The sequence below is a fragment of the Pseudorasbora parva genome, chromosome 14 (genome assembly GCF_024679245.1).
Source record: "Pseudorasbora parva isolate DD20220531a chromosome 14, ASM2467924v1, whole genome shotgun sequence".
Taxonomy (NCBI): Eukaryota; Metazoa; Chordata; class Actinopteri; order Cypriniformes; family Gobionidae; genus Pseudorasbora; species Pseudorasbora parva.
The window spans coordinates 36,147,830-36,173,192 of NC_090185.1; the positions used below are offsets into that span (position 1 = coordinate 36,147,830).

At 40.4% G+C, this 25,363-nt stretch overlaps 1 protein-coding gene across 1 annotated transcript in view; it reads right to left on the reverse strand.

The window, feature by feature from the left end:
• The window catches only part of kcnh1b (potassium voltage-gated channel, subfamily H (eag-related), member 1b), a 99,090-nt gene that overhangs the window by 2,999 nt on the left and 70,728 nt on the right, over positions 1–25,363 (reverse strand). Inside the window, exon 10 of the mRNA XM_067416320.1 lies at positions 24,789–24,985. Coding sequence (XP_067272421.1) covers positions 24,789–24,985 — 197 coding nt within the window. The remainder of the gene's footprint in view (positions 1–24,788; positions 24,986–25,363) is intronic.

The following is a 25,363-nucleotide window of genomic DNA, read 5'->3' on the forward strand; positions in this document are numbered from 1 at the left end:
ATTAACTGAATGTATTCCTCCTGTGAAAATTTGTTTAATTTGAATGTGCACATCCCAAACTTTGTTAATAAAACATAATAAAAAAATTGCAATGCATCATTGACCCAGAAATGTTCACAGCCTCTGGTCACTGTGTGCTTTCATTGCATCTATCTAGACTCTCGACCCTTGAGCCTCTCAAACGATGAGGAGCGAGTCACATGGTTCATTTTGAAGTGTTTGCTAGAAGGGTTAGTCACTACTATTTTTAGCGTCATGATGCAGCAAAATCAGGCATTACATGTTTAAACTACCTCAATATGTACAACAAACAGCACAGCAAAATGTTGCCAGATTCAAATTCATCTGATAAACTAGATGCAACTTAATTAGTCACTGGTAAAATTACTATAGTATAATAAACATATCTGTGATTTTGTCATGTCTGTTTAGGTTTTGTTCATGTTTTATGTGCCATCTTCTTGTTATCTTGTTGTTAGTTCTGTCTTTTCATTGTTTCATGTTTATCAGTTCCACTTTGTAATTGGTTGTTGTTGTCATCTGTTTCCCCTGTCCTTGTATTTAAGCCCTCATGTTTGCCACGTTTCATTGTGTATTGTTTGTTGGTGAATTTGTCCGTTGCATATCAGGTCTATTGTCAAGTTCTTGTATCCATGTCATGTCATGTTCTATTTTTGTTATTCTCTTTATCAATAAAACTGCACTTGGGTTCATCATGGCTCACATTTAGTGGAAGTCTGTTACAGATTTGTATGTTGCTTGCAACGTGACTATGTGGTGATGTTTGAAATGGCGTGTTGACCTTATCATGATGTCTATGGTTGACACACAAAACCCAAGGTCACATAACATTTCACCCCAAAACCAACAGAGAAAAAGTCATCTTGAGCCCCTTGGGTAAGATTGTGCTCGTTTAACAAGAATGTTGTTTTCCGAGACCAACAAAAGATGCTGATCCAGAGACATACTTGGCAAACTCGATCTACATCCAAGACAAATTTATCTGGGTCTGCAGTGTGCCTTCAGCTTCTAGAAGTGATGGTAATTTTCCAAGTTAACATGAAAATGGGAGAGGACTATAATATCCTGCAGGTATTCCATGCTGTGTTCATTCAAAATGGTGGAAAACAGCTTTCCATACCCTGGGAGAATGATCTCTTGTGTTTTTACTTAATTATGAATAAACATTTGGGCGGAAGGAAAGCAAGATCCCTGTATTGCTTCTTTATGTTGGAAAGTTCTTCATACTTTGAGTATTGCTACCTTGTTATAACTTAAATGTTATAAGATTCATGAAATGACCTTGTATGACAGTAGTTCACAATGAATAGTATTTGTCAGTTATTTTCTCATCTGATTAATGTTTGATTAGTCCTTTTTCACAATCAGGGGAGAAGACTATTAAGGTATTACACTTTGTTTGTCTTTTATAGATGAGATTGATCACTTAAAGTGTTGGACACTAAATGGCACTACATTTAAATGTAAAACAGATGAAAATTAAGCTCAGGGTGTTAAGAACTGGCAAACCTAATTACAAGTAATATGTTTATGCATGCGGAAGCCATCCTAATGTGTTGCTTCATTAATTCATTCCTGTCCACAGACTGACTCAGCGAGACTTTGTTTGCTTACCCAGTCACATGGATCTGCTTCCTGATGAAGCCATTTAGAAGCATTGTAAAGTGCAAAAATAAATGGATTTTCTATCAGGTCAGACAGATGACTGTGAGATGTGCGGGAGTACTGGACTGGGGGAGGACAATTTTCAGGGGTGTCATTTTTTTTCTCTCTGTCAAAGCTGAAGATAATGAGTTTTGGAGGTTAGAGAGGTTCATAGTTTATTGCCCAAGTCTGAAAACAACATTGAAAATGCTTTTCAGTTAGCTATGGAGGATTAATCTAGTCTGAAATAACATGAAAAACATTGATACACGTCCAAGACAAATACGCAGTGCCGTTTCTAGGCATAGGCAAACTAGGCGGTCGCCTAGGGTGCCAACAGCTGGGGGGCGCCAATGAGCCCCCGCCCCAACAAGATTTTTTAGTTATTTCATATATATTTTATTATTAATATTTCGTACTTTTGCTATTTCAAGGCATTATGATTAGTTGCGATTATTGGAGTGAAGTCGCCATGGTGATAGAGGCGCTGCTGTAATGAAATGAGATCATGTAGAGGGCGGCAGGGAACGTCGTCATCCGTGGCGTTGTAACGCTTGTGTCCGAGTGAAAAATGCGGATAGCTCACTTAATGTAACTGGAGTGGATGTAAACGATTAACATCATTTTATTCCCCGCTGAACTCTCATAATAATCCCCACACATGGGAGCTCAAGACTCAGTGCGCACATTCACAAAATGCAGACTTCGTTTGCAGGGAACGCGCGCAACTCTTAAAGGGGCCACACTATATTTCTACTCGTTACAGCGTGCTTCAGTTTCATCATCATGAAAAGGTCAAAGCCATCAGGGGCTCAGTATCGTAAAAAGAAAAAAGAGAAAATATAAAAAAAGAAAGCGAAATATACAGGTATGTTAGCCTACTTATTGGTTACTTGTAGGACTTGTTCTCTACTAAGCTGGTCGCTCTATCATAAGGTTGAGCAAAACATTACACTGAATATTAGTACTGGACGGACCACATGCCATGCTCATTTCAGGTGCAGAACATTATAGCAGTTCATTTGAATATATTTTTTTTTTTTTACATCAGAGATAGCTGTTTAGTGTAAATTGATCAAGTAGGCTAATACTGTCATAACCATGGGCGTCACTAGGCCCTTTTTTATGAACTTATGCATCAGCCCCCCCTAAAAAAATATGTGATTAACCTTTAAAACATATGAAACTGGCACGAGGCTTCGGCTACGGCTTCGTCCCGTCTTTTTAGTCTTTGTGTCACTGTGTTCTTCAATCCGCAGCGGTGCCAAGTGACATGTTTTCAAGCTACTGTTGTCTAATTTTTTGGCCTTCAGAACATCTTAAAATACAAATATCTAGATCATAGAAATCAAAATTTTCTCAGGGGAGCATGCCCCCGAACCCCCCAACATCTGTGATCTGAGTGATAATAAACCTAGCTACATTATTCGATTAATGCATGTACAATATGCCCATGAAATAAGGAAGTCATATTTACTTAATACTTTGTAGTTTAAAAAAAAAGTGTGTGTGTGTGTGTGTGTGGGGGGGGGGGGGACATATGAATCTCGCCTAGGGTGCCAGAAAGGCTAGAAACGGCCCTGCAAATACGTGCCACTAAAGAGATGCCAAAAGTGCCCTTTATCATGGGTTAATATACATATGGGTTAATATACATATATTAACCCATTGGTTTCACTGATAAAACCTTTAACATCATCCAATACCTGGTACAAAGCAAAAAATAATGTTTATAATCATTAAACTATTTAAAAATATATATATTTGTACTTTTGATGGCTAAAATGTGTCCATGCTTGTTTATTTGTAGAGAACAAAGAATATAGTGTGTGCTTTATATTCAAAAGTACCTTTTTGTGTTCTGTGAATGAAACTATGGAAGCTTATTTCCACCACAGAATAAAAAATAAAAAGGTTAATTTTGACTTTTTATCTGAATTTTATATCAAGTTTACCGTATATACCCGAATATAAGACAAGGTGTGAGGAAAAGGAGAAAGCAGGGGGAAACAGCAGAGGGCGCCAACGTGATAGGCTACGTAATTCTGAGCATGTTTACATGCACACTAGTAAGCTGATAACTCACAAATATCAGCTTATTGAAATAACCAGTTTCACCCGTTTACATGCAAATGACAACGCAAGAAAACGTCTTGGGTTATGAATATAACCCATGTTCCCTGAGAGGGAACGAGACATGGGGAGCGCCCCTAGCATGACGCCACTGAAGCTTGAATGAAAAAAGGCCAATCCTGATTGGTGTTGCATCATGACGTAGCGAGTGACGGCATACCCAGAAGGTACAAAGGGATGCCGGCACAAGCAGCGTTAGCTTGCTGCGATGAAGCGAGCGCTCTGACGATAGGCGTGGCTTCGCAGACTTCCTGCAAAGATGCTCTCGAAAGGAGGCCACCGAAGAGGCCATACCCCTGGTAGAATGAGCCCTCACGGCTATAGGTGAAGGCAGATTGCGCACCTGATAGGCCGTGGCTATTGCCTTGACAATCTAGTTACTGATAGTCTGTTTTGCTGCAGGCAGCCCTTTCTTGGGTGGACCAAAACACACCAACAGCTGGTCTGACTTCCTCCACTGGGCAGACTTCTCCAAGTAAATCCTCAATGCCCGCACCGGGCAGAGGAGGTGAAGTCTGCTCTCTTCTGCCATCACATGAGGTGGGGGATGGAATGCCTGGAGAACCACCGACCGTACCGTGTTAAGATGGTACCTTGGGTACATAACCCGGGGTCGGACGCTGGATGGCCTTAACTCCGCCTGGGGCAAACTTCAAGCAATTTGGCGTGACTGCCAACGATTGGAGGTCCCCCACTCTCCTCAGAGAAGTGATGGCAAGGATAAAGGCCAACTTAAGTGTGAGGTTCTTGGCCTCAGCCAGCTCCAGCGGCTCGAAGGGGGCCTCAGCCAACCCCTTGAGCACTACTGTCAGGTTCCAGGTTAGAACCCTGGAATGAGCCACAGGCCTCATCCTCCGCATCCCTCGGAGGAACCGTACAACCAAATGGTGCCTTTTCAGTGGTCCCTCACCTATTGGTGTGTGGAAAGCCCCAATGGCTGCCACATATACCTTAAGTGTGGACGGGGTAAGCCCGACAGAGAAACGATCTTGGAGAAACTCCAGCACTGAAGCTACTGCGCAGTTAACTTGGTTCACCTCACATTCTCTACACCAAGTGGAAAACACATTCCACTTCAGGTTGTACAACCTCCTGTTGGAAGGAGCTCTGGAGCTGAGTAGGGTCTCAACGACACCTGCTGACAGACCCTCCTCTATGAGCTGTGCCCCCTTAGGGGCCAGACCCATAGGTTCCATAACTCCGGCTGGGGTGGAATATCGTGCCCCCTGCCTGAGTCAGCAGGTCCCTCCTCAGAGGGATCTGCCATGGAAGGCCGTCTAGCAGGTCTATGATGTCGGAGAACCATACTCTGGATGGTCACTGGGGTGCTACTAAGAGCAGGCTGATGTCCTCCCGGCGGAATCGCTCCAGAACTCCAGGGAGCAGAGCAATCGGGGGAATGCATACAGACGCAGCCTCGGCCACGTCTGTGTCATGGCATCCTGGCCCAAAGGAGCCGGATGCCTGAGGGAAAACCACAGTGGACAGTGGGACGTCTCTCGAGACGCAACAGATGCACTTCCACTGGGCCGAACCTCTTGCATATGGCCTCCATCACCTCGGGATGGAGACGCCACTCACCGGGCCTCAGCCCCTGCCTCGACAGGAAGTCTGCTCCCTGATTTTGGTCCCCGGGGATGTACATCACCTTGAGGGATGCCAGTTCCCCCTGGAACCACAGGAGAACCTGATGCGCCAGTCTGTACAGAGGGCGCGACTTCAGACCCCCCTGATGATTTAGATATGATACCACGGCGGTGTTGTCGAATCGTATCAGGACATGGTGGCCGCGGAGGTCCGGGAGAAAGCTCCTCAGAGCCTTCTAGACCGCCAGCATTTCCAGGCAGTTGATGTGCCAGGATGTAGCCGTGTCCCCCTGGACGTTCCGCAAAGCGGCCTTCCATGACCGTGCCCCAGCCAGTAAGGGATGCATCTGCTGAAACGGTTTTCCGGCAACATTATGCTCCCAATACTAGCCCTAGGAACAGAAACCAAGGTTTCTTCCATATGAAGAGGGAACGAAGGCATCTGTGCGTTACCCTGATCATACGGAAGGGATTCCCCTCTGGGGAAAACCCCTTGGTCTTCAGCCACCACTGTAGGGGTCTCATGTGGCGCAGGCCGAACGGAATCACGCTGGACGCTGCTGCCACGAGACCCAGCAGTCTCTGGAACTGCTTAATAGTGAGGCTGCGGCCTAGCTTTACTCTGGAGACCTCCGCCAGTATGGACTCGATACGTGCAGGAAACATTGTGCCCGCATCGTTGTCGAGTCCCATACGACTCCCAGGAGCGTAGTCCCCTGGGAGGGCGTCAACACACTTTTGTGTTGAGTCTCCCCACCAAGCACCTCATATGCGCCAGAACGACATCTCGATGCCGAACCGCCATATCGTACGACCTGGCCAGAATGAGACAGTCATCGATATAATTGAGTACACGATGCCCTGGAGTCTTAACGGAGCACTTCGTGAAGGTGCGGGGTGATCCATGCACTTCGTGAAGGTGCGGGGAGAAAGAGCTAGGCTGAAGGGAGAACCCGATATTGGTACGCTTTGCCCCCGAAACCGAACCTCAGGACCTCCTGTGGGCAGGAAGGATGGAGATATGGAATATGCGTCTTTAGATACATCGTGATGAACCAGTCCTCGAACTGGATCTGCTCATGATGGGATAGTGAGCATCTTGAACCTGAATATCCTCAGAGAATGGTTCAAGGACCTCAGATCTAATTATAGACGCACCCCTCCATCCTCTTTGGGAACCATGAAGTAGCGACCGTAAAAGCCGGACTCCCTGTCTGGCGAAGGGATACACTATATAGCCTCCTTTACCATCAGGGAGCACACTTCCTGTTCCATAACCTGCCACTGGGCTGGGCACACCACTATTTGGACCACACCCATGAACTCCGGTGGTGGAACGCTGAACTGCAGTCTGTACCCTTTGCCCACGGTACACAGGGCCCTAGCAGATATATTCGGGAGCATAACCATGCGCCAAGATATTCTACTTGGGGAACCAGCCTCTCAAGGCTGGTCTCTGGTACCCACTGAGCCTCCTGCCAGACCCCCTGAAGCAGCCACCCTGCAGGCTTAGTCGGGGAGGATTTTCGGTGTGAGAACGCGTTCGATGCCCAGCTGCAGTCTTTCTAGAGGCAGCTAGAGCAGCATGGAAGTCAATGTGGCCCGAGCGTAGTAGATGGCAGATCACAGCATCGACTTCCAGAAAACTCCACAGAGGAGGCGACCTCGATCGCTCCCCGAAGAGACGGCTTCATCTGACTCGACAGGGTCTGGACCACACCCAGAGACCTTAGGGCGGCCACTGTGAATCCTTAGATGAAAAAGCCCAGTGAACACAATTTGGATGATAGGCTGATACTCTAACTCATCAAAGTTAGATAAATCCCATTTAATTCCTCAGAATTAAATGGCCCTAATCGCCCCTCAAGTGAACATGGTCTGAATGATAGGCTGAATAAACATATCTAACTCCTCAAAGTCAGATAATGTTTAATTTTAATTCCTCAGAATTAAATGCAGCCATAATCACCAGACAATACTGTTTAAATATGTATTTAACGAATCGTTATCTACACGCTGCCTCAGCAACGCGAGATTCGATTCGTTTACAACATATTTGGCTTTTATCCCTTGAGATGAAAGACCACAGGCGCGAGGCTGAAACACTCGAAAACGCATGGCTGTACGCTGCGAGATATCTCTCAACGAACCCTCAGGAGCTAACTGCATGCCTCGTGCCAAACAGTATCACATGTACACAATCACATGTGTTCACTCTTGTTGCAGACCCGTAATCCACGCGCTGCCTCAGCAACACGAGATCTAGCCTTGCATTATGAGGTGGCAAGCTCTCTTTTACTTCACTCCGTCGACGTTGACCACATTTAATTCCTCAGAATCAGACGGCTCAAGCATCTGGTTCTCCACCTCGGGGGGAAGAGGCCACAGCGCGGGGAAGGAGAACATCTGAACTGTCAGCAGGGACTGAGAAAGTGCCTCAGCAGACCCAAGACCCGCTGACAAGTTCATTTGCGAGCCCACTGATCTGCCGCCGCGCTGCCTCAACAGACGCGGGACAGAACTACGAAGCTCACGAGCCTGCCACATAATACTCATTTGGACAAACAACACCAAATAGACAAACAATTCAACACAGAGCGCTAACGCTGAAGAGCAGAAAGGTAACGCTGCTTGTGCCGGCGTCCCTTTGTACCTTCCGGGTATGCCGTTACTCGCTACGTCATGATGCAACACCAATCAGGATTGGCCTTTTTTTTCAAGCTTCAGTGGCGTCATGCTAGGGGCGTTCCCCGAAGTGTCATCTACGATGACGCAGTGCAAGTTCCCTCAATAAAGGGAACCGCGTTTACATGACTTTATTAGTAAACCGGTTTATATCTCACAATTCTGACTTTATATCTCACAATATTGACTTTACACTCACCTAAAGAATTATAGGAACACCTGTTCAATTTCTCATTAATGGAATTATCTAATCAACCAATCGCATGGAAGTTGCTTCAATGCATTTAGGGGTGTGGTCCTGGTCAAGAAAATCTCCTGAACTTCAAACTGAATGTCAGAATAGGAAAGAAAGGTGATTTAAGCAGTTTTGAGCGTGGCATAGTGGTTGGTGCCAGATGGGCCGGTCTGGGTTTTTCACAATCTGCTCAGTTACTGGGATTTTCACACACAACAATTTCTAGGGTTTACTAAGAATGGTGTTAAAAGGGAAAACATCCAGTATGTTTCAGGCAAACCTGTAGGCAAAAATGACTTGTTGATGCTAGAGGTCAAAGGAGAATGGGCCGAAGGATTCAAGATGATAGAAGAGCAACTTTGACTGAAATAACCACTCGTTACAACCGAGTTATGCAGCAAAGCATTTGTGAAGCCACAACACACACAGCCTTGAGGTGGATGGGCTACAACAGCAGAAGACCCCACAGGGTACCACTCATCTCCACTACAAATAGGAAAAAAGAAGCTACAATTTGCACAAGCTCACCAAATTTAGACAGTTGAAGACTTGAAAAATGTTGGCTGGTCTGATGAATATCGATTTCTGTTGAGACATTCAGGTGGTAGAGTCAGAATTTGGCGTAAACAGAATTAAACATAAATCCATCATGCCTTGTTACCACTGTGCAGGCTGGTGATGGTGGTGAAATGGTATGGCGATGTTTTCTTGGGCACACTTTAGGCCGCTTAGAGCCAATTGGGCATTGTTTAAATGCCATGGTCTACCTGAGCATTGTTTCTGAACATGTTCATCCCTTTATGACCACCATGTACCCATCCTCTGATTGCTACTTCCAGAAGGATAATGCACCATGTCACAAAGCTTGAATCATTTTAAATTGGTTTCTTGAACACGACAATGGGTTCACTGTACTAAAATGCCCCCCACAGTCACCAGATCTCAACCCAATAGAGCATCTTTGGGATGTGGTGAAACGGGAGCTTTTTGCCCTGGATGTGCATCCCACAAATCTCCATCAACTGCAAGATGCTATCCTATCAATATGGGCCAACATTTCTAAAGAATGTGTTCAGTACCTTGTTGAATCAATGCCATGTAGAATTAAGGCAGTTATGAAGGCGAAAGAGGGTCAAACACAGTATTAGTATGGGGTTCCTAATAATCCTTTAGGTGAGTGCATATTTCACAATTCTGACTTTATATCTCACAATTCTGACTTTATATCTCGTAATTCTGACTTTGCTTCATGCAATTCTGACTTTATATATATCACACAATTCTGAATGACTACTGAAATTTTGGTATCGTGCAAGTCATCCCTACAAGAAGGTGTTTCAGTAATGATCTATTGCACCTCCAGCACAAACTCCTATGAGTCTGGAAATGTATATCCAACTATGTCATCAGCACGCTTTAAACAGATTTTCATGTTCATTTACTCGCTCTAGTGAAGCTAGGTGACTAGTGACAATTTACTGCTCATGATGATCAATGGAGTGAAAGGACTGTAAAATTGGTTTCCAATGTCTGTTATTAGCATAGAGGAGACAGGAAACAACGGCATGTCCCAAAGATTAATTACTCCAACAATTTATTAACATTGTTCAAGAACATTTTTTAGCTCTAAATTGACATCTACAGTGGTTATTGATTTTTATAGATTATAAAACAGTAATAATTTCTAAATTAAATGATTTATTACTACAACAAAACTTTTTGTTGTAATAAAAAGTAATTGGATACTGTGCATAACATCAATTATTCTGTTCAGCGATGCACATAATCAGTGAACCAGTAGTATAAGTTATTACCTATTATCCTATTATCCACATGTAACATCATGAGGTCATAAAACAATAATATAGCACACTATAAGTAATTTGATTTTGAAATAATATCTGTTTCATTTAATAAACAGTGTATACTGCCCTGAAATAAGCTAGTATTCCTTTCTGAACAAAGATTCAAAATGATCACTCAGAATCCTTTGTTCCTGAATCAGACTACACTGATAATGCTGAATATACTTGTTTGCAGAAAGTAAAGACATGTTAGATCTAAATAATGATAAAGGAAATACTGCTGCAGACAGGTCAAATGACTTTTATGTGATGAAGGCGAAGTAAATTGTCGGACATATAGTCATCAAGAGTCATTTATCATAAAATGACATGCTAGAGAAATTCCAAACCTTCCTAACAACATGATCAATTCATAAGGGGAATATGCTTCTGCAATGTAATATTTTACAAGCAGCCCAAACTGTTGCAACAACCTCATTCAGCACTTTTTGTGGGCAAACAAGAGACTAGATGCTTTCCCCAGGGTTGGATGTGACCTAAATCAATGGTATGAGGAGCAATGCATCACTAAGAAATTAAGACCCTGTTGTCCAGCTGTGCGGTATGATTGTCATATACAGAAAATCACACTTGTAGCACACAGATCGATTATACAAGAGAGACAGACAGGAAAAAAGAGAAGGATATAAATAAAGAAAGAGTCTGTGGGAAATAGAACTGAAATACCAATGTAGATCATAAAAAAAAGTCTGGCTGCTTAAACAAATGCAGAAATAAAGGGAAATATGTTGTGAAAGGAGAAATGGGAAATCCGTACAGCTGCAAGGAAGGGGAAATGGAAGAGAGATTTGTCTGATTTAAAAGCACACCGAAAGATTGTAGTGTGGTAAGCAGCTGTTACTTTGATCAATACAAGCGAGCATCAAGCACACAGATCTCTGCTGTGAGCCGCCTCCATCCAGAGGACACTGAAGGATACAGATCTGTCCATTCCAGAACACAATCAATACCACTGACCCGTGACGGAGAGCTTCAAGTGTCCCAACATATAACTGTCAGGATGCTCTGTTTTTAAAGGTTATAGTTCAACCTAATGGGAAATTCTGGCATTACATACTGACAACTGGAGATTTTTTAAGACTATTCACACTGTTCCCCACTCCCTCTCTATACAAATCTCTGGCCAGTTGATAATGCCCAGAATATCAAAATCAACTGCAGGCGGTCGATCCTTTTCCTATTTAGCACCTATACTCTGGAACAGTCTTCCTAGCATTGTTCAGGAAGCAGACACACTCTGTCAGTTTAAATCTAGACTAAAAATGCATCTTTTATTATGGCATGCACATAATCAATTTATATTATTCAAATCAGTTAAAGGATTGTTAGGCTGCATTAACTAGGTCAGCGGAACCGGGAACACTTCCCATAACACCTGATGAATGGCATGAATGGCATTGTGGTATAAGATAGAACGTATATAAGATAGAGCGTTTGGCTTGTGGTATAAGATTGAGCGTTTGGCTTGTTGTATAAGATAGAACGTATATAAGATAGAGCGTTTGCCTTGTGGTATAAGATAGAACGTATATAAGATAGAGCGTTTGCCTTGTGGTATAAGATAGAGCGTTTGGCTTGTGGTATAAGATAGAACGTATATAAGATAGAGCGTTTGGCTTGTGGTATAAGATAGAGAATTTGGCTGCCACGTGATGTCAGCCTTAACAACCGGATAGAGACTCTTAAAAGAAAAGGTTCTATATAGAACCTTAAAAGCGTTACGTATTTGAAACCCCTAAAAGGTTCTATATAGAACCCTTTTTAAGGGCCAAAAGGGTTCTCTCTTGTCATTATAGAACCTTTTTAGCATAAAAGGTTCTTTGGAGTTGAGTAAAGAACCCCATGGTTCTATATAGAACCCCAAAGAAGCTTTTATGCTAAAAAGGTTCTATTATGACAAGAGAGAACCCTTTTGGCACTTTATAAGGGTTCTATATAGAATGTTTTAGGGTTTTCAAATATGTAGCATCAATAGAACCTTGTGAAGTTATATATAGAACCTTTTCTTCTAAGAGTGATGGCTCTGATCTTCAAGCAGATGAAATTGGATAAATATTCTGTTTAGGCTTGCTTACTTGGGGACACTAAATATTCAGCTTTATTAGTGATCTGCCTGCATCGACACCATTGTATGATAACTGAACTGAGCTGGATGAAGACATCACTATTTTGTCCAAAACGGCTGTACAGCCAAAACAAAATTGTTGCATTATTTTCCTGTTATCGCTGTAAAGCTGCTTTGGAAACAATCTGTATGGTAAAAAGCGCTTTGTAAATAAAGGTGACGTGACAAGCCTTAAATCATGCATCTTTAGTGAATTCTTCACAGAAAGAGATAGAGACAGAGAGAGAAGCAGGGAGGGACCGTAGGAGAGGGGGTTGATGATGAAGATACTTCTGTATCAGGTTTCTATTTTCTGTTCTTCTAAGGTCAGTTTGACATTGTGTCCCTCTAAATCAGCTCTTGACTCTACATGGCCATTTTCTGACCGTTACAAAATAAAACGGCCGACTTTGATCATGGCTGTCTAATCTTTGCCTCTGTCTCTCTCACTCTCTCTTCATCCAGCACTCACACAGAGAGCAGGGCCACAATTAAGATTTGAGGATTAGTAGAGTAATCTGGATCTGATTAGGCTGTACCTGGATAATACAGAAGATACACAGAGCAGCTTACACAACAATCTCACCTGAATAAAGAAGGCTATTACTCTGATGATAGCCATGCGATCACTGAAACATGCACACACAGGCTAAGATTGCACCAGAAATAAATATAATCGCTACATTATGATATTTGGCAACTGGGAAAATGCAACAATGCAGCAGTGATGATTTGGGTCTGTCACAACCTTCTGTAAGCAGTGATCACACAAACAATTACTGCACTTTCAGAACCTCATATTGCGTCACAGTTCATTTTTTCCACTGGACATTCTCACCTAAATTAAAGTCCCCTTCCTGCATTAAACCCAACTTTCAAACCACCAATTAAATAGACATAACAATCAGTGTATATATACTGCTCAAAAAAATAAATAAAGGAACACTTTTTAATCAGAGAATAGCATCAAGTTAGTTAAACTCCTGTGATATTGATCTGGTCAAGTAGCAGAGGGGGTTAATCAGTTTCAGCTACTTTGGTGTTAATAAAATTAACAAAAGGTTCACTAGGTGGGCAAATATGCATAATCGCATAATCAGAGAATCGAGCAATGATTCGAATCATTGATCGATTCACTGATTCACAACCGTTTGAATCTTTATTTGAGGTTTGAACACAAACGCGGAAGAGAAGACTGATGCTGAATAAAGTCGTAGTTTTTGTTATTTTTGGACCAAAATGTATTTCTGATGCTTCCAGAGACTCTAATTAACCCACTGATGTCTCATATGGACTACTGTGATGATGTTTTTATTCCCTTTCTGGACATGGATAGTATAGTGTGCATACACTTGCATACGCTCTCGGACTGAATATAAAATATCTTAAACTGTGTGTGAAGATGAACGGAGGTCTTACGGGTGTGGAGCGACATTAGGGTGAGGAGTTAATGACATACATTTAATTTTTGGGTAAACTAACCCTAAGAATACTTCATAAAATTAACTTGAAGTATACTTCTTTTTTGTAAGGGCAGTAGGACTTTATTCAGATGGTACAATGGTTTATCTCCTCATTACTTAAGCGAGCTCTTAACACATTATACTCCATCACGTCTTCGCGGTCTCGAAATTCTGGCCAGTTGATAATACCTAGAATATCTAAATCAACTGCAAGCGGTCGATCCTTTTCCTATTTAGCTCCTAAACTGTGGAATAGTCTTCCTAGCATTGTTCGGGAAGCAGACACACTCTGTCAGTTTAAATCTAGACTAAAAACACATCTCTTTACTATGGCATACATATAGATTTGTTATTATTATTTGTTTTACTTTCATTATTCAAATTAATTGACTGATTGTTAGGCTGCATTAACTAGGTCAGCCAGAACCGGGAACACTTCCCATAAACCCTGATGTACTCATTACATCATAAAAAGAGTGGCATCTACGCTAATGTTAGTCTCTCTGTTTATCCCGAGGTTTACTGCAGTCGGCCGGATCCAGGCCGTGTCCGGATCAGATGGTGGACCTGCGTCTGGACATGACCAGCTCATCCTGGAGTGTCTGCTGAGCCGTGTCAATTGACGTCTCCTCTGAATTTGCCTCACTGGCACGTCATCCTCAATAAACTTGTTTCCGGTGCAATAACTCCGATCTTTCATGTATTCATACTCTTGTGTAATCTTGCGTGATACCCAAATTTCGAATATTCCTATCTTATATGATTTATGACCTGTTAGGTTGCCAGAATAATAATCATACACTGTTTAATAATAGGCCAGAGGAGAACTGGCACCCCGACTGAGTCTGGTTTCTCCAAAGGTTTATTTTTCTCCATCATGCCCTGATGGAATTTTGGTTCCTTGCCACTGTCGCCTTTGGCTTGGCTTGCTCAGTTGGGGACACTAACATTATGATCTAAGTTATTCAACTAAATATACAAATTAAATTTATTAATTAGGTCTTATTTAATTCTATAAACTACTTATAGTCAGTAAAATGTCTAAAGTGGACTATCAAAATGAAGTGTTACCAAACCATTTGTGTCATTGTAAAAACCCAACCCCACATGCAAAAAAAAATTATTTAAAAAAAATTATTATTTATAATAAAACATTACTTTTTTAAATGTAATAATTAATGTATTCAGGCCCAATTATATATATATATATATATATATATATATATATATATATATATATATATATATATATATATATATATATATATATATATATATATATATATATATATATATATATATATATATATATATATATATATATATATATATATATAATTTTTTTTTTTTTTTTTTACTCATTGTGAATTATGAACCAAAGGGAAATCACACATTATTAACACATAATGTTGCTATTCCAGAATATTTAAAGTCCTCCGTAGATTATCTGTAGTTATCAACATATTTTGTATCTTAATGTGAACACAATGAATTTAATCAGTTTTGGACACCGCAAGGTTAAACTGTGCCTTATCTGTGGACAATATTGCAACAAGATTTGGCCGTACAGTCGTTCTGGAGAAAACGGTGATGTTATATATCAATGCATATTGCATCTTTATGAATAAATTCATGAAACCTTACAACTGACTAATTATTACTTATAAATAAGTGTATGCGAGATTTTGCGCATTTAAAAAAGCAAGTGCATGACTTAGTAAGTACTTAAGTAGTTATAAAAATAATACAAATGTAACTGTTCTTATAATAAAATATAGGTCTGAGTCTTTATAAATATATTTATAGAATTGTAATAATTATGTATAAACAAGTATAAATTGAGCTATAATAAATTGAAACACTATTTATTTCACTGCGTCATCAAAACACACACACACACACACACACACACACACACACACACACACACACACACACACACACACACACACACACACACACACACACACACACACACACACACACACACACACACACACACACACACACACACACACAATTACCCAATATGCTTACAAAATCTTTTAATAATATTTTAATAAAGGTTGTCGAATCACCAAAAAAGGTTCATTGTATTAACTCAAAATTTTAATTTCAATGAACTCAAAATTTTAAGGCAACCAGGTAACTTTTTTTCTAAATAATTTTTCACAGTGGCATGGACGTCATACATTTCAATTTCTGTGTGAACTATCCCTTTAAAAACACATCTGAAAATATGAATGAGAACAAACAGTCGGAAGGGCGATGCATTCAGCATTCAGAGGCGCTGACTGTCCCTACAGCCAGCGGGTGATGGAGTGCTATAGGGATTGTGCCTGTGAGAGGCTATAGATCTTCCAGCTCAGTTGGCTTCATAATCATTTCATTGTAAAAACTGCTTACACAGAAAAACGAGACATGAATTTAAACGAAGCCTTGTGCAGTCCAGCTCCAGCCCCGTCTTTACACGGACACAATGTAGCTGACAAACTCCGAGACAAAAGCGTTCACCGCCACCAGCTATGATTTAAATGAAAAGCTGTCAGAGCAGAGTAATCGAAGGACTCCTCTACAGCAAAAGAAAGAGAAAAAACACAATCCCAAATGAACGAAACATCGCAAAGCTGCTGGAGTTTGATCATTCAAAAGAGATACATTAAAATAAAGAGGTCAGATATTTTGATCATCATCAGTAAATTAGGGAATTCTTCCAAGATGAGAAGTGAAAACTTAACCAGTAAATTAGCGTTATGATGCTTGTGTGAACAAGGTATAAAGGCCCATTCACACCTAGGATGATAACTATCTCAGAAGAAAAGGTTCTATATTGAACCTTAAAAGGTTCTATCAGCGCTACATATTTGGAACCCCTAAAAGGTTCTATATAGAACCCTTTTTGAGTCAACTCCAAAGAACCTGGTATGCTAAAAATGTTTTTTTTTTAAAGAAAAGCATTTGGAGTCAACTCCAAAGAACATTTCATGGTAAAAGGTAAAAAAAAGAAAAGCATTTGGAGTCAACTTCAAAGAACATTTCATGCTAAAAGGTAAAAAAAAGAAAAGCATTTGGAGTCAACGGCAAAGAACCTTTGAGGCTAAAAAGGTTCTATAATGACAAGAAAGAACCCTTTTGGCACTTAAAAAGGGTTCTAGAAAACCTTTTAGGGGTTCTAAATACGTAGCATCGATGGAACCTTTTAAGGTTCTATATAGAACCTTTTCTTTTAAGACGATAGCGATAAGGATATCCACAACTTTTACCGAACTCCGACCTTTCCCATGATCGCTATGGCAACGTAGAACAAGCCGGTAACGAACTTCCGGTTTACGTTAGTCTATACTGCTCTCAGCTGAACGCTTGGTTGTATTATCAGGATTCAGGAGTAGACTTTTACAACAACGCTTCAGGCAAAATGATCACATGTCCCAGATGGTTGCATGGATCTGACTATCTTACAAGAACTTACTAATATCTGAAGCACTAAGCGGTTCACCTGACTTATGCGGTGCAGACATTTTGCTTTGCCACTGTGTGTAGGCTTGGCTGGCTGTTCCTATGAACCACGCGAGAGTTTCCTTCCGTCCATGCGCCTGTAAATCGATTTTATTTTATTATAAATAAAGGTTTATTTGTTTCTAGTTATTTATTTTGTTCACCCGCATCCGCATTCACCCATCAAATATTGTCCCGCGCCGCACTCGGTTGTGCTGGGTCCTGCGGGAGTGCAGGTCTCTATTTGGAAGGTAACGATAGGCTATTAGAGCGGTCTTGCTACACATTAAATCTTTAAATTATTGAAAACAATAAACATACCCCTTGCAAAAAATTATAGTTTTACTGCAGTATTTTAAATTGGTTAAACTAATATTTAAACTCAATAATTACATTTACAGCAATGAAATGTTAATTTTTATTACAATGCACTTAAATTCATTGAAGTTCATGCATCTATTTTCATGTTGATTAAAACAAAGTCTACTGACAATGTCTGACATGAACAACATTTCAACAATTACAAATATTAAAATACAAATATTACTTCTACATCACAATTCTTGAGTTTATTTGAAGCTCGTTGGGCATTGAATGGAGTGCGTAGGGTGCTAGCAACATGTCAAACGGGTCCGTTTATGTCGCATGGTTTATGGAAGCAAGTAGGTGTGAGACCCAGGTGCTCAGCGCTCATCAACCCCAGCGAGAGCAGCCTTAACTCGGCTCGTCCTTCTGACAACTGCCGCTGCCTGGCAGAAGCCCCTCCGATGACACAAATTCACGTCTGTTGTGTAGTGAATGAAGCGAATGGATTCAAAATGTTCACGCGTCCAACTTCGCGTGAATAGCACTATTTATTCGCGTCACTCGCGTCTGGTGTGAACGCAGCATAACTGTTATGTGTGCTAAGCCGGAACTGAGATACCGTCAACCGGAAGTATCGAGTGTCATGGCGACGCCCACTAAGACTAGTAGGAAAGTTGTGGATAGCTTTAAAAATTGTTAACGATAATGACACAGAGCTAGCCTGACAAGCCAGACCCACATCAAGATGTTTGGTCTGGAAACTCAAAAACTCCCTCTGGTCTTAACTGATATTTTAATGTATCTCTTTTGAATGATAAAACTCCAGCAGCTTTGCGATGTTTCGTTCATTTGGGATTGTGTTTTTTCTCTTTCTTTTGCTGTAGAGGAGTCCTTCGATTACTCTGCTCTGACAGCTTAACTGGTCTTAAACTCCCTCTGCATGCGATAGGATAGTGCTACAACAAACCAGAACAATGAAGGTGAAGCAGAGCTCGTTAATAGATTAAACTTTCGCCGTATCCGGTCGGCAAAACTCCGAACACATCTTCCCTTTTTAAGAATGACTTCAGTGCCGTTCTTTGTTCTTTTCTCAGAGAAAAGCTTAACTCCAAGTCTTCCAGAGTCGCGGTCAAAGCTGATTCGAAAGACCGCCGTTCGCCAGTGTCTGTGTTTACTAGAAGCACGCAAACGCAACTCGGCCGTCGTCATTATGGCCCCACCCACCGACTCTATACACGATGTGATTGGCCCGACCAGAGTTTGTTTTTTACAGCTCAGAAGGATATTGAGAGTTGCTAGGCGACACTCGCGGCAGATTAGATTTGCTCGCGCTAGGGTGTGTCTAGATTTCTAGGCTAACACAAAGCAACAATATCATTGGAATCACTTTCACAACGATACTTTCCAACAGACGAATGATAAAAACATTGACGGCCAATCAGAATCCATCCTGCTTTAAAGAGCTCAAGCATTTAAAGATGTTAAGTTATCGTTTTTGGTGTGAACAGGCCATCCCTCATACTTTGTAACAAATCCTTTCCTCGTGGGTTAAAATTATCCAAAGCCCTAAATTTATACTTTTTTGGTTGAATATATGTGGGCCTTTATTGTGCTCATTAAAAGAAAGTGGAGTCTCCTATGTATTCACCACCGACCATTGAAAGTTCAAAGGTGTTTAATAGCTGGAGCAAACTTTTTCGGGGACGTTCACTTTTTTCCAGAAACAAACTTAATTTTGGCCTGATTTTGATCTAAATAATGTCACACAAGTCCACTCTTCAATTTAGTTTGAAATTAGGATGCATTACATCCAGAGTCCTCTCAGAAAAATCCTAATTTAGCTTAAAAAGTTTTACGTATAGGGGTTTTAGCTTAAGAGCTTTTCAGGCCGATCTGAGAGCAACTCTGAGCAAGGAAAATACAAAAACGTTTATCTTAGTGAAGAGGCGAGGCTGACCCGTTGCTACGTATGACACAGTCTTTTACTGACACATCTCTTTACTATGGCATACACATAGAACATTTTTAACTTTCATTATTCAGATCAATTGACTGATTGTTAGGCTGCATTAACTAGGTCAGCCTGAACCGGGAACACTTCCCATAACACCTGATGTACTCGTTACATCATAAAAAGAGTGGCATCTACGCTAATGTTAGTCTCTCTGTTTATCCGAGGTTTATCCCGGATCTGGGCCCTGTCCGTGGTGTCTCCGAATTTTCCTCACTGGCACGACATGCTCAAAACCCGTCTTCGGCGCAATAACTCCGATCTTTCTTGTATTCATACCCTTGTGTAATCGACGCCCCATCCTAAATAAATCCGTCTCTTCCGTGATACCCTGAAATTTTGAATATTCCAATCTAATATGATTTCTGACCTGTAAGGTTGCCAGAATAATGATCTTACACGGTGTGTTAATAGGCCAGAGGAGAACTGGCACCCCGACTGAGTCTGGTTTCTCCAAAGGTTTATTTTTCTCCATCATGCCCTGATGGAGTTTTGGTTCCTTGCCACTGTCGCCTTTGGCTTGGCTTGCTCAGTTGGGGACACTAAAAATATGATTAAATTTATTCAACTTATTATACAAATAAAATGTATGAATTAGGTCTTATTTAATTCTATAAACTATAATACTGATCTGCCAACATTGTCGCTATATGATAAATTAAAATAAGCTGATAACATCACTGTTTTCTCCAGTACGGCTGTACAGCCAAATCTAATTTTGTCGCAATATTGTCCTGTTTGACACTGAGAAGCTGCTTTGACACAATCGTGATTGTAAAAGCGCTATATAAATAAAGTTGATTGATTGATTGTTCGACAGTCTTTTGAAGACTGTGATAGGTTGGTTGTCCAAAAAGGGGGAAAAGGAGCGCTTTTTAGTATAGGGTCTATTGTAAGCCTTCACTTTGAAGTAAAAATTGTCCTATTTTACTGTTCTGTCACACGCACGCATGCACGTACACACACACACACACACACACACGCACACGCACACGCACACACACACACACACGCGCGCGTGCGCGTCTGGTGCGCTATCTTTCTGGGGACTCACCATAGACGTAATGGTTTTTATACTGTACAAACCATATATTCTGTCCCCCTACACTGCCCCTACCCCTAAACCTAGCCATCACAGGAAACTTTCTGCATTTTTACATTTTCAAAATAACTCATTCTGTATGATTTATAAGATTTTGTACCCATGGGGACCTCAATTTAGGTCCCCACAGTGACACGAGTCCCCATGAGTCTGTGTGTTTTGTGATCACTGCTTACAGAAGGTTGTGACAGACCCCAATCATCACTGCTGCATTGTTGCATTTTCCCAGCTGCCAAATATCATAATGTAGCAAATATTTTTTATTTCTGGTGCTATGGCATCCCTGCGCTGTCAGAGATATTAGCATGTATCTAATAAGATTGTCACAAACATGATCCCTGCGCGATCTGATCTATAGCGTCTTATTAACTCACTGTCATCCATTGTCAGCAACACATTTCTTCTCCCTCTTCATCTTTCTACGATTTTGCTAAATAAACTCTTAAGCCTCTTAAAAGTCCTCGTCCGTCCTCCTAACAAATTTGAACTTTTTTTTTGTAATTAATCCCTCACCCTAATGTCGCTCCACAACCGTAAGACCTCCGTTCATCCTCAGACACAGTTTAAGATATTTTATATTTAGCCCGAGAGCGTATCTAAGTGTATGCACACTATACTATCCATGTCCAGAAAGGTAATAAAAACATCACCAGAGTAGTCCATATGAGACATCAGTGGGTTAATTAGAGTCTCTTGAAGCATCGAAAATACATTTTGGTCCAAAAATAACAAAACCTACGACTTTATTCAGCATTGTTTGGTTTTGTTTGGTTTTGAATTGTTTGTTTTTTTTAAATCCTCAAATAAAGATTTGCACGGTTATCAATCAGCGTATTGATTCATGATTCGGACGCTGATTCATTACCGTTCAAATCTTTATTTGAGGATTTAAAACAAAACCGGAAGAGAAGACAATGCTGATATTTTTCATTTTTCGTTTTCTTTTCTGACCAGTTATTGTTAAAACACACCACATGTGCTTCTTGTGTGCATTTTGAGCGCTTTTTGTGTGATATTATATTTATTTTGTCCATTAAAAGTGTGCTTTCACTTTAATTGAGCAGCCTGTCTGATAAGAAAGTTTTTTATATTTTCTGGTTAGTTTACCTTATTTTTTATTATCATAACCATACTGTCACCCAAACTGAATAATTAAAACAAGTTTAAATGGGTAAATCTTTCTTTCTTTTTTCTTTTCTGACATACTCCAGTTATTGTTAAAACACACTACACGTGCTTCTTGTGTGCATTTTGAGCACTTTTTGTGTGATATCATATGTATTTTGCCCATCAAAATTGTGCTTTCACTTTAGTTGAGCGTCAGCTGCGCAGCAAAAATAGGCTTTCCGCCGAAGTCCCGCTTCACTGCTGCTGCTCCCGGTGTGAATGCACTCATTGATTAACACGGGTGCCGGAAAAATTCGAGCCGCTCACGCTTGCGGTGTGAAACGGCCGTAAGTTTCATTTTTGGGTGAACTAACCCTTTAAGACCTCTTTTAAGGGTTAAGATGATTTCTGAATTACTTTTTTGTTTACTAGGATTTTTTTTAGAGTAAACACCCACATTTCTAAGAATTTTGTCACTAGGCGCTATGGCTGATGCCTTGCATAAAATTGTATGATTTTATAAAATAAAATAAAAATACAGAATATGCTTATAATGCTTATAATGTAAAATATGTTCTCAAAACACTGACTGTTTATGTACAGATAATGGAGCCAGTCTGACATATTTCAACTATGAGACAAAATGGAGGGCAGCGGTCTAAATCTAAATCTATTGCTTCCACATACTGCTCCTTGCATACTGGCTGCTGGTTTGAGCTGGTCTAGTGCTGGTTCTGAGCTGGTACTAAGAAAGTAGATCCAGCTCAGGACAGCTTAAACCAGCTCATGACCAACTAAGGACCAGCTCAAACCAGCTGCTATGCTTCAAAGCATACCTTACCAGAATATATGCTATTTTTTCAACAGGGATATAGTATAGAGGTAAGGATATTTGGAATGCCTGCATACCTTCTTTCCATTAATCAGCAATGTGGCTCTGCAGTTTTAAAACTATTAAATCTTAAGTCAAAAAATGTTGTTAAATTAGACACAATGTGAACCTTAAGCTTCCCATTTGGGCGGTTGAAGAAAATAGCATTTAAAGATCAGGTCAATTCTGACAACCATCATAACCAGTATTTTGGTGCTGTTGTATAATTGGTATCTTAAAGATGAAATGTCATTGCTTGTGTGAACACCACATACATTATAGTGCACTGTAAAAAAATTCCAGACTTTCACAATATTTAACTGTGTTTTTTACAGTAAAATACTGTTTTGATTGTTTTACTGTAATATCACTGTAATGTGGATTCGCTCACTGACTGTGTTTAGCATCAATCTGGTCATTTTTTACTGTGATTTATGTGTAAAAGCAGCTAGTGATTCCAGTATCTGGAGTGTAATAGAGTACAATTTATACTGAAAAGATGGAACAGAAACGCTTTTGAAGTGGCATTTACTACACAGACTAATTCATGCTGCTTAGATGTGGTATGAATGCATTTACACAGCAATTAAAACTATAATTTGATACAGTGTGAAGTTAGTCAGAATAGGCATAATTTGGTCTGATTTAAATGCATTTAAATGACCAAGCTGCAACCTTCTGGTCTCTCTCTTGAATCCAACACAGAAGTGAATTAAACTGCAATTCATTGTCTGGCCACTATAGAGACAAGCTCCAAAAGGGATTCAATCCCATGTTAAAATGCTTACCTTTACTGTAGAAAAAAATATGTTTACAGACTGGTACAAAAAGTGTTTTTTGTCAATAAAGCTAATTTTGCCTTTCATGACAACTGAGTAAAAAACAAACAAAAAAAACAACATTTATAACTAATTTATTTAAATTACATTAAAGGGTTACTTCAGCGATTAGCATATGGCTTTGTATCAGTAGAAACCCTGGAGTATATTCAAATGATTGTGCTTTCCCCCCTCATATCCCCCTGAGACAAGAGATTTATGCATTTTATTTCTGGAAAAATTCCTCCTATGATGCAAATTGACGATATTTGCATCATAGGAGGAATGTTTGCCCAAAGGCTAAAGACTACAGCCAGCAGAGGGAGCCATTTCCGCATGTTTTGAATCCGCGCATGGGGGATGGGAGATAACACTCAAGCTTGCAGGGAGAGCTCAGCTTACAGCTGCAGGCGCTCATTTAAACGGATCTATGGTGAGCAATGTAAGTCTTCTAACTTCTCAAACTAATTTCTATGAAAGTTAAGCTTGCAAAGGCATGAACTGAAACGCGTGCCAGACTGAACTCGCTTTGTGAATGTATGCCGCGAGTGTAGTCGCGATTACCTCAGCTCTCATCACTCCTGCAGTTAGTGCTCAGTGCTGTGATACTCGCGCGGTGACTCACTCATTATATTGAACAGACACGTTCAGTTTTTAATTGTAGTGTCTTCTCTAACTCAGTCACTGTAATCAAGTTGGTGGCTTTGGGAATGGCCTCAAAGGGCAGCGAATCATTCTGGTAATTGTAGTCTTTCATCCCCATGAGACAAAAATACATTTTTTTTATTTTCTCAGTCTAGAAGGTACCAAATTAAAAAATAATTTCACATTTCTACTACATTAATGACCCAGTTTAAATACAAGATTCATCTTCCCAGCGCTGAAGTACCCCTTTAAGAGTTCTGCATAATTAAGAGAATGGCCACTTGAGTAAACAGGTGGATTGCCACTGCTGGTTTACACAACCAGGCACCTCAACTCCACCCAAGTCCCGCCTCTTTGTCCAATTTCGGTTATCCGGGAGTTATCCAATGGCCGGTTTTAGGCTTCAAAAATGCTCTTCAGAATCCTTCGGGTGACGTCATGGACACTTGCTCATTGTTTTATACAGTCTATGGTCTTTTCACTCTTTTACAAACAGGCACAGAGCAGCACTAACTGTTGTATGTCTGCGTTTGATGAGTTTGCCAGTTAATGAACCATTCAGTTTGTGTTAAATAAGGCTGACATCCAAAATGTGGAAACAGTGCTTTAAAAAGTGAATTCTAATCAAACTAATTTTTTGAAACTTTGGGGTTTAAGCATTTTTATTTTTCCTGTGAAGTGGTCTAAAGGCACTCACCCTTTTCCTCAGGTTGTAGGTTAGCACCAGATTCCGTGAGAAGTGGCCGGCGAAGGCTGTGTAGAATTCCAGAACCTTCTGTAAAGCGTCGCGCTTGATGATGTGAAGATCGCAGTAGGTCAGAGCACGGACGTTCGCACAAGCCTGAGCTAAATTAACCTCTTTCCAGAACACATCCCCGAACACGTCTCCCTTTCCTGAGAGAAGAGAAAAAAAAGAAAGAGGGACATTGAAGAATGAATCCCATTAGGCTTTCTAATACTTTCAGGGGAGTGTCCCGGATTCGTGTATATGGTGCACATTTTCATGGATCACAGGACACTCAATATGCACTTCAGAATAATAAAAATGGTAATGTTGAGAATATTATTTCGGGGGAATATCAAATAAATTAATGCATATAAATAAGAGTTACAGTTACTGTAATGTGACCCAGAGAGGGCAGATGTTTAACACTGGCACAAATGGCTTTGACAGAAAAATAATAAAGGTATGGTAACATTTACCATGTTTATAATAATAATAATAATAATAATAATAATAATAATAATAATAATAATAATAATAATAATAAT